Source organism: Trachemys scripta, chromosome 7, assembly GCF_013100865.1.
Source record: "Trachemys scripta elegans isolate TJP31775 chromosome 7, CAS_Tse_1.0, whole genome shotgun sequence".
Taxonomy (NCBI): domain Eukaryota; kingdom Metazoa; phylum Chordata; order Testudines; family Emydidae; genus Trachemys; species Trachemys scripta.
Genome location: NC_048304.1, coordinates 112,446,323 through 112,457,564, shown reverse-complemented (window position 1 = coordinate 112,457,564; position 11,242 = coordinate 112,446,323). Strand labels below are relative to the sequence as shown.

The following is an 11,242-nucleotide window of genomic DNA, read 5'->3' as shown; positions in this document are numbered from 1 at the left end:
GGACCTCACTCCACTGAAATCAATAGGAGTCTTTCCATTGATTTCAATGGAAGTGGGATCAGATCTTAACAGAGTTTCAATTCCCAAAGGCTAAGGAAGCATCAGTTTAACAATCTAAATTTAGAAACAGTTACCAAAACTGGTACCAAACTGGCAAACTGCACTGCCTGTTTTCCCTGCTCGTGTCAACCGTTTACTGGAGAGACTGTTTCACGTTTGTGCTTTAAAATGATTTAAAATAGCCTGTGTGGAGATGTTAGTGAGAAGGAGATCAGTAGAAGCCCTGTATTAAATAGGTATCAAAACATTTTTAAGGCAGTGTCTCTAAAACTGATTTTTATTGATATTACCCAGTCTAAATGAGGAAAGGTACTTTTCTGTGATTACCTACTTAGGGCCTGATCCAAAGCCCACTGAAATCGAGGGGAGGCCTTTCCGCTGACTTCAGTGGTCTTTGGATCAGTCCCTTATTGGCCTTTACAAAGTATCCAGTTAACACACACACACACACACACACACACACACACACACAAAAAAGATTTTTTTGATAAAATTAAGAAACAATATTGTGAGTAACCTATTATCTAGGAAAATACATATACGAGGCCAAAACAAAAAGGGATTTTGAGTTGTATATAGTTATGTAACCTACTAATGCATATACCAAAACTGCATACAATAGGCCATTTCAGTAAGCTATTACTGAATATAGTTCTGAGTGCAGAATATACCCCTTGCCAATTCACTTAAGCAATTTACACTTACTGAGAAGGACTTCCAAAAGTCTCAGCCTTTTAGCATAATAATTAGCAGTTAGAGCTGTCTGACTCTTTTGCTTTATCAACACTAGTTTCTTTATATAATTGTTTATTTTTTTCTTCTTTCATCTTGTGTTGATTTATGATTTTTTCAGGCATCTGGTCTTTGGTTTGTGCTTCACTGGCGGAAACAGGATCTAAAACTACAATGGATTCCGTTTGATTTTCACTGCTAATAGCTTTTCTTGCAAATCCCACGTAACTAGGTGACCTGGGAAGAAAAGTAGAATAAATAAATACACAGATAAAAGGTTTCTTTGTCACATTTTTGGAACAAAAGTGAGCAGAAATGTATTTAAATTATTAACAGCATGGATGACCAAGACAGTTACATTGTACAGACAATGACACACAAGTATAATAATCAGTTAATATACTAAAAACACTATGAATTTAAGTAGTAAACTAGGAAAAATTAAGTTATACAGCAGCAAACAAGGGCTTTTCTAAGTGACACACTCTTTTCTGTGATCTCTCTACACCAGCTCATAGCTGGACCCCAGGTTTTAGGTTCTACATGTCAGCCAGGGAGGTGGCATTAAATAAAACTCAGGATTTTCACACCATAATCCTGTGGCGAAGTAGGGAGAACCTGGCTTCTTGTCCCACATCTGCATTCTGCACCCTTGAAGAGGATGAACACAGCCTCTGATGTCCTAAACTCTGCCACATGCTAGAGAGGCAGACCTAGATGGTCAGATTTTCAAATTGTGCTCACCACTCTGCATCATTCTCAATGTAGAGTACTTTTGAAAATCCAGCCTTGAGATTCACTAACATGCAGAGGGTAATAGGCCCAGATTCTACACTTTTTGAGATAGGCTTATACTCTGATAATTTGCTGTGGGGAGATCCCCACAGAAAGAAGAATATTTGTGGGTGCCTGCCTAGGGAGATCACCACGAAGCAAACTGTAAGGACTTGCCTACTTTAGGGAGTTTTGTACTAGTGAAGTTACATGCGTGCAAACCCCTAATGTAGATAAACTGCACCGGTGTTGAATAGGGCTAGCACTGGTATGACTTAGCCTAAACGAGACTACGGAAGGGGTCTACTTGGGGCAGCTACATCCTTGTGACTAGGTAAGCATGGGCAGATGAATTACATCAGTGCAAAAATCCCAAATGTAGATAAGCCCTAGATTCACCACCAAGTTGGTGACTCTGCTCTCATGGAAGAGCTAACTACACATGACCACTGGGTTCAGCTGCACATGCTTGCCTGGAGCTGCCAGTAAGGGAACTTGAGTATTGAAAGGAAAAAACTAGAATCTACTAAAGGAAAAGAAATTAATGTGATGGTTCCATCTCTTATGAGCTGCCCTCTCATGTGACCGTTCTGTCTGAGACAGAAAGACAACAGGGAGAGGGGGCACCTGGTTCAGCAACTGAAACTCAAGTGATGAGATTTCACGGGCTCCTACCTGACTGACAGGGAGGTAGTAAATTCTGCAACCTGAACTGATGCAAGTGAAGTCACAGAAATGGCAAGTTGCACTGAAGGTTTGTATTCCATACCCTAAGAGTGAAATTTCTCATCTGTTTTACGCAAGAGACAAATGTTTTGCATCTACATTTCAAACGGCACATCGTTGTTTGTATTTAGTGAAATTCCACGTTCAAGCGACCTTCACAAGCATCATGTCTAACATAAGAGCTTCAGTACAAGTTAATTAATTCTGAAATTGGCACTAATAGATACAGTTGCAGACTCACTTGAATACAGTCAAAACACACAAAATTAACAAGGAAAATAATGCTTATTTTATGCAAATGATGCCTCACTAGCTTATTTTTGCTGAAAATACAAGGTGGGATATTTTGAACATTATAGTGAATGAAACTTTTCAGAGCAGTGTAACTACAAGAGGGTTATTTTAGAAAGTGCTACCTCTGAAAAGCTGATTGCCCAACACTATAAAAATCGTCAAAGCCATAAATGCCACGTTCATTTTTATTTCACTTCGGAGGTAACTATCTTTCAAATCTCAACAGCTGGACTATTTAATACAATCTGGTGAATCAAAGTATAATTCTTCACTGGGCTCACAGCAGGGAGCCTGCATTAGTGTGTGGCAGCCATCCAACAACTGATGCGCAGCCAAACACTCTGAAGTCTGTTTCACTTACAATAAAAATGGATAAAACTGCAATCATATTTACCACCTTCAAGGACAGAAAAGTGAAAGATTTAAATCTGTCGATATAAAATAGTTTAATGGAGAAATCCAGTGATTAAGTCCAGTGTTATATTTTCTAGTGTAAAAGAAGAATGACTATTCACAGTTCATTTTACTAGTATTTCCTTCGTCAAATCCTTTACACAGCTACACCAGTTTGTCAGGACTGCTGCTAGGGAGTGTTACTGTTTAAATTATAAATCCCATTTATATATCTCACTCTTAACAGTTCAAATAGAACTGAAATTGGACATGATAAAGTTTCAGCCCAAGAGTAAATATAAACTCATTTTAAAAAAGCGAAGAAAATTCCATGCTTTGTCCAAAAAAACAAACCACACCAACTTTTATTGCCAGAAATAAAGCTTAGGAGAGCAATTAGTGCATAATATGGTTAACTGTCTTTTTAAAAAAAATATATTACTACAAATCCAACCAACTGAGATATTTACTTCCAGCTCTATACAAAGCTTCTTTCCATCTTTCCATTCAGAATTTTATTTTGGATGTCAAATTCAAATTATTAGTTGTGCAAATGTGTGTTGAAGACGGAAATATTCTCTGAGTTCATATTTACATAATAATAGTGCTTAAATCCACACATATTACATTTTTCAAAGCGACTAAATGTTTCTAATCTATTATATGAAACCTAAATACATTTTTACATGATAAACAGTAATATAACTGACAGTCTAATATGTCAGCTCCCCTGCAGTTTCGAGCAGGAGTGCTTGTAATTTTAACATAAAAATACCCACATTAACACCGTGACACAAGCCAACAAAAGCAGTAAAACAAAGAGTTATGACTGACAGTCCATCTGAGAACTAGTGCCACTACGGCTTTTGCAATGATTCTGACCTTGGGGGCAGCTGCAGAATAACAGGACAAACTGAGGACCAGTTCTGTCAGCTCTGATGTGGATTTTCCTTTTTGTCACTGGTTTGCACTGTAACTTTAAGATGATTTAAATCTGGTTTTCTGTTAATTATATCATTTTGTTATAGATATTAAAAGCCAAAGACTTCTAAATACATGTCTGGACAGAGTCTTGATCATTTGCAAAAGCACAAGCCCAAAAGGAGAACATTAAGAGAATGAAAACACACCGTTGAAACATTCATGTTTTGATCCCACATTTTGATGACATTAACACAATTCTACACTAACTATGATTTCAGGATTTCCCTATTAATTTACCGTATTGAAGCAAAATCCCCTGAAAAGTGTGTTATCCTCATGCAAAACTAAATATGGTGTGAAGCTTTATGATAGTTGTGGACTAGATTACCATCATATTGTGGGACCACTACAGCTTACACTACCTAGAAACCAAAACTGTGACTCTGGTTCGGTTTTGAGTATTGTTGTAGCCGTGTCAGGCCTGAGAGACAAGCTGGGTGAGGCAATATGTTTTATTGGACCAATTTCTGTTAGTGAAAGAGAGAAGATTTCCAGCTACACAGAGCTTGTCTCAGAGACTTGGTTTGTCATTTCTTTGTTTACTAAGAAAAACTTCCCTACAACCTCTCCCAGAAACTAAGGTGAAATTCACTCCTCTACTACAAAACTTAAGTAAATGGGCTTTATGCACAGAATTGAACAGGGGGTCAGTGTGTGTGACATTTATCTCCCTCAATCCACAGGCAGGTCACAAGGCTACAATGCAACTTTCCAGGGGCTACTACTCCAACCTATGTGCCCTTTACAACTCCCTAAGCCAGATCAGTAACCTGTCTCCCGACCTAGTGACCCCCTTCTGCACCAGGCTATTTAGGGAAGCACAGGCCCACTGTAGCTGTCTACGGAGGTGTGGCAGACATCAGCTGGCGAGTAAATTCATCCATAAAGTGTGAGCATAGCAAGTGCTGCAGAAATGCATATGAGAACATTTCAGAATCTGTAGCAGAGAAGTGAATAAAATGCAAAGGACTAAAGGCAAACACCCATTATATTAGTACATAGAGATAATGAATTTTCACAAAATCTTCTTTACACTCTAGTTCTTTTCAAATGTGAGTTTCAGGAATGTAGAAATTGCCACAGTGGATTAGAAGAGTGGTCCAGCTATTCCTTTTTCCTATCTTTGACAGTTGCCAATACCAGGAGAAAGAAATCTTCTAACAGACAATCACAGAATACCTTGCCCATGTTGGAAGTTCTTTCTTAAGCCTAGACAGGTAGTAGTTAGCTACAAGGAATTTAATGCTCAACAGAACTGAATTTTTAGAAATACTCCATAGTCAGTGGGCTGGATTTTCAAACCACCTAAAAACCATTGTCACTTTTATGCTGTTGTAGCATGTACTTGAATAATCAGTGAAAGTCAGTGAAACAGAATGGTTTTGAATATTGTTTCAGTGTCAGCACTGTAATTTAGGGTATTTTTTATACATACATACAAATACATATATACACACACACACACACACACACATATATACACACACACACACAGAGAATCTATGTCAGCTACTTTTAAAACTAGTTGTTAAAAATAAGAAGATTCTCAACTTCCAGAACATCCCATTGTCCTCCTCATTTTGTTGTTCAAGCTTAATTGTCCATGTTCAACCTGCACACGGAAAACCTTTGTAGTTGTGTCTCGCTGAGGCCGAGCTGTTTCCTGCAGTGTCAGTAGACAATTCAGTGGTACTAAGATTACAGCTGAGAGAAGGAGAACAAATCCTTTAATTGTATAAAATCATCAGATTAAGCCTTCCCCTCTGTGTGGTTCATTCTGTTAACTGAGTCATCTACTGCCTGGAAACAAATGTTTACTAAGTGGAAAAAAAAAAAAAAAAGGAAGAGAGAGGCACACCTTTCCTTTCTGTATGTACACACCACAGGAGCCATGGGAACTCCCTTGGCTTCCAACCGAACAAAACATTAACTAGTCTCTCTTGAGGAATTGCCATTAAATTAGACTCCTGCTGGGATAAATGTTTGGGAGGACAGTTGTGTGGGGAGTCGTCTTAAAGTTGAGCTAAGGCCCTCAATTTCTGTTTGTGACCCATTCCTTCCTTTGCCTCCCCCGCCTCAACCCCGATTCCAAACCAGCTTATTAACAGCTTCTAGCCTTCACTTTGTTAACCTGTTGTATTGAAATCACTGAACTGATAGTCAAAAACAAAGCACTGTCCTCTGAACTAATTTTTCCAAATTCTGAAATATGAGCAGTTAGTCTGTCTGTTTACAGGGATGTTTTAGAACTGACTTGCATCTACTCACGTGAGATCTAGTTCTAGAATCCTGGCTCAGACTGTGGAGCGCTTACATATATAGGAGTACTCCAATTACTTTATTTTAAGTCACTATCTTGTAAGCACTTATACACAAGTAACTTTATTCATGTGTTTAGTTCCATTTAAGCCAATGAGTGAAATTTTGGCCGCACTGAAGTCAATGGCAAAACTCTCATTGAGTTCAGTGAGGCATGAGTCTACTAGTGTCAGTAAATTATTCATGTGTTTGGATTACAAGGTTGGGCCTTCCCTGATTGCATGATCCCCTTCTGCAATGGAACTACTCACATGAGTTAAAGCTACTCAGTACAAGTAGAGGTTGCAGAATTGGGCCTTTAATATTAGCTAACATTCTTTAAGTACCACTCGGACAATGAAGCAAAAAGCAATACATCATGCAGGACTGTTTACATGATTTTTCGATAGGGATGCTATAGATCTTTACATTTAAAGTTAGAGCAAACCAAAGAAAAACAGATTATACAGGAAGAGTTCCTGTAATTAGGGAACCTGTACTCTTGCATGGCAGGGTGCACTGTAGGTGGTCTGACAAAACACTGAAAACAATAATAAAGGTCAAACCTTTGTCAGTGTTTAAAGAAATGTAAATGGTAAGGAGATGGATAAAGTCCCTTATCTTGGGCGGGAAGGAGGACAGTGACAGTTGATAATTTGCTTGTACCTCTTGCTTAGGTGTCTGGTCAAAGCAGAGTGTTGTTTGTTTCTTACCAGCCTGGTTAACCAGGAAGTAAGTCTAGGATGCTGCTTAATTACAGTGTCAAGTTGTCAGCTGTGTTCAGCAAAATGATTTTGCCCTGACTTCAGTCCTCCTTCCAAAGCAACATACATTAGGACCTAGAGCAGGGATCGACAACCTTTGGCACGTGGCCCATGAGGGAAATTCGCTGGTGGGCCGGGACAGTTTGTTTACCTGTAGCGTCTGCAGGTTCAGCCAATCGTAGCTCCCACTGGCCGCAGTTCACTGTTCCAGGCCAATGGGGGCTGTGGGAAGTGGCGGCCAGCACATCCCTCGGCCCACGCAGCATGAAGGGGGAACAGCACAAGAGTCCCTACACTATCTGTATTCCATTGGAGGATCCTCCTTGACAGTAGCTTAGGCCAGTTTACACCAATGGAACAGCATACCTCACTAGAGAACCTGGCGCATACCTCACTAGAGAACCTGGCCCACAGCATTTGTATTGGTGCATTAACAGATAGATTAAAATTAAATGTGTCTTTTAGGTTCCCACAGAATAGGCAAGCTGCAAAATAAATTAAGCTTCACATATGCTTTTATAGCATGTAACAACTGTGACTGTCAACACAAGATCCTTTTCACTGTCAATTCACCACGCATTCTGCAAGACCTTGGGCCTGCAATTATTTCATTTCCTTTCTTGCAAATGTAATTTCCACTTAGTTTGGTGGAATAAAAGGTAGACAAAAGGTGGTAAGAGTCACAGAATTTTCTGATTAAGATTATCTGTTCAAAATGGTAAAAATCTATAGACTAACAATGCAGTGTTTCTCAGAAACTAACTCACCTCTACTGAATTGACTCTGTATCAGGGTATTGGTTAAAAAAAAAAAAAAATACAGCTACACTGTTGAGGTCAAATTAACTCTTAAACACATTGAAATCAGAAAGATAAAGAGTAAGTATAGATCATATTTCTGTTAAGGACTTTTATTGAATATAATTCAGTGGAGGAAGACACCTGATTGGAGAGGGAAATTTACTTTTAAAATTCAATCAGGATTAAATAAAACTATAAGGCACAAAAAGGATATAAGGCCTTTCATTAAATAAAAAAACAAAACAAAAACCAAAGAGAGAGAGAGAGAGAGAGAGAGAGAGATAAAAGCACCAACAAGAGAATAAAGCAAATACCAGTTCACAAAAAATATATCTGAATTGAATTTCCAGTTCATTTGTCCCGATTCTCCCCTTTGAACTAAGCAATGGAGACCTACGAGAATAGGTGTTCTTTTTCTACTGATGGAACAGGAAATCAGAGGTTTAATTAACCATGATTATAATATTCTGCTGATCTGATTTGTCTCACCTATTTCCTTTTTCTTTAAGTGACAGACTACCTGACAGACTACCTGACAAACATCCTGGCAAGAGAACTAAAGCAAACCTGCAGACTAATTTCAAAAAGAGGTTTGCATTGTTATAAAACAAACTGATCCTCAACCGGATCCGTCTGAAATGTATATTTCTGAAGCAGGATTAACTCTTTGATGCTTAAATGGCACTTTGAAGCTTCAATCTGTTGTACCAAAAGAATCCTCTGTCTGTTGTGCCAAAATAGTATCTCATTCTACATTTTCTTTCAGCATCTAAATCCTGTGACTTCCGGATAGTTCGACATTTCCATTTCCTGCTGGTAAAAGTTATTCTGAGATTGTGAAAATGTGCATTCCTTTTGGTCCATTGGGGGCAAAAACCAAAACAAACACTTTTCAGTTGGTCAGGTTTATTGGATACTAATGTTGGATTTACAAACTGGCTGTTTGTTTTTTAAAACCAAGAATACACTGCCCACATGTATCCCCTCTTCTTTATTGAGAATGGGGAAAATACCTCAAGTGAAACATTTTGCTATTCCTCAAAAAGTCCCACTATCTTTGTAGCAAGAGATCCTGAATATCTCTGGGCAGTACATTCACTGACTCTAGGGTGAGAAGAGCCTTGTTATAATGGAGAGTTCAATCTCCAAGTGGGACTGAGAGATAACTTGTATGGGCAGTTACATATTGCACATTTTCCTGATTAACAAAGTGATGTAAATGGCATAAATATACACCAGTGAAATAGGTTTGGCATTAACATATGACCGGATGTCCATATATAGCATTACTTACTGAAATGTAACCTTAGAACTTGCGCTTCCTTTCATTTGAAGAGACCCTTCGCCTGACTCAGGTGTTTTGGAGCTGAATTCTGCCTCCAGAGTTTTCTTGTTCAATGCTGTTTGTGCTGTACTGGATTCTGAACCTAACACTGGCATGGATTTGGATTCTGATGTGGCCAAGACTCCAGCCGGACCTACAATCCAAACAGAGTTTAGCATTTTTGTTACCCCTGCTTGTCATGGGTATTGAATCACAGATCAGCTCAATGTAATTCCAGTCAGTTAGGTAGGTCAAATCGGTTCCTTAAAGAGTAGCTTCTAGTTCATGGAAAGTGTTGAAATGCATTCCATTTAGAATCAGCCTCTTTCTCTCTACAGTGTCAAAATGCCATGGCTCAATGCAGCCAAGCCTAGGATTTAGAAGGGTCCCATAGGAACTACAGAACCTCAGCTGCTGTCTGAATTCACTCAGCTGAGAAGCGTGGACTGGTGAGTATATTGAAGGTGTTAATGTTTCTCTTTTCTGCTATAAAAGGATATTTGAACAAAGCTTTAAAACCATTAAAAGCTGCCGCAAATACTTGTTCTTTGGAGAGAGTGAATTCAAGATGGCGGTTGTAAGCCATCATTCCCCTATTTTACATTAGTTTATGAAACACACCTTTGTGGGAAGCACAAAGCAGCAAAGTCAGTCCAAGGGCTTCAGTAATGCTGCCTGAGCTTGGGAGCAGAAGGTTTACAAGGGTGGGCGGAGAGCACTGAGACACACTTATACTAGAGAAAATCGTGATGGCAGAGTGCAGCTATTAAGGGGAAGTGGATCAGTTGGGAAGCAATTAGAGCTCTCCCAAATAACACTGGGTGAACCTGGAAAGGTCTTAAAGACAGAGTAATTTGGCGTTTAAATAGCTTTAACACAAGTTCTATAAAACTCAACAGTAGGACTATGAAGGACAACTTACTACTGCTGTCTTGCTCGGCTGTCACCTTCCTGCGCCGTAAAATTCTTTCTAACTCAGTTTCATTGCTGTCTGGGTCTGTTTCAAGAGATTTTAAGCTTCTTGAACTGGTGGATTTGTTGAGTGTTTCCTGTAATAAGAAATATTCATAGAAGGTCATCAGAACACAGGCCCTTCCAAAACAGTAGATAAGGTCAAACAAGTGAAACGGGTATTGGAGATGGTAAGTGTTATCATTTTAGATTAAGTAACAGTTCTGCTTGGTCAGCACTCTGAACCAGGAACTCCTGATTCTAATACTATCACAGAGCCCCTCTGGGACACTGGGCAGGTCACTTAACCTTTCTACCTCAATTTACCTATCAGTAAAATGGGGAGAACCATGATTACAGAGAGTTTGAGAGACTCACTGGCCCATAATCAGCTCAGGAGGAGGCCCCTGGCAGTGGAAAATTCCATCTGTGGGGAAGCCTGCAGGAAGACCTGGGCTGGCCAAAAAGGTGGTAGTACTGGCCAGGGAGAGATTATGTCTAGGTAATTTAGCACATCCCCTGAACAGACTCCATGAAGCCCTGACCTCAAGCTAACAATGCCCTTTCCTAGTGAATCCCACTCTGTAGCAAGGAGTCAGGCTAGCTCTGAGTGGGTAAATCTGGTGGAGTATTTCTAAAGCGCTATGTAAATGCTAAGTATCATTACTGGAACAAACTCAACTATTTACAGAAATACCAAAATACTCCCATGTAAAAGCTGTGAGAATCTTAACAAGATTTTACAAGAGGAATATCTTGTTAGTAACAAACCTTCTCTATTAGCTAAAAGCCAAAGAACCACATTTAATTGACTATTACAGTATGCAACCTTTTCTAAATGAAGTTCACTCCCAGGTGACACACAGTGTCTTACAAATCAGCATGCTAAACTGCCCTACTATCCAAGCTTATAGCAGGTTCATTTAATTTACAAAAAGAAATACCCACTATGCTCGTGCTGATCTCACAAGTCCTTCAGTGCCCACCAAAAACTCAAGTATTTCCATAGGCCTGGCTGTGTCTTTTGGTGGCAGTATCAGATCTCTGGTTACTGCTTCCTTTTAGCATGCACAGAATGCAGACCAACGTCATCGCTGCCTTATACGGAAACTAACACTTTTGTAGCCTCTGGCTTAGGCCAA

General features: G+C 39.3%; 1 protein-coding gene across 1 annotated transcript in view; it reads right to left on the bottom strand.

Moving 5' to 3' along the window:
* Positions 1–535: 535 nt before the first annotated feature.
* SHTN1 (shootin 1) overlaps positions 536–11,242 on the bottom strand; it is a 91,678-nt gene continuing 80,971 nt past the window's right edge. The window contains exons 15-17 of the mRNA XM_034777327.1: positions 10,072–10,198; positions 9,120–9,303; positions 536–1,029 (exon numbers count right to left, since the gene is read on the bottom strand). Coding sequence (XP_034633218.1) covers positions 807–1,029; positions 9,120–9,303; positions 10,072–10,198 — 534 coding nt within the window. The 3' untranslated portion in view covers positions 536–806. The remainder of the gene's footprint in view (positions 1,030–9,119; positions 9,304–10,071; positions 10,199–11,242) is intronic.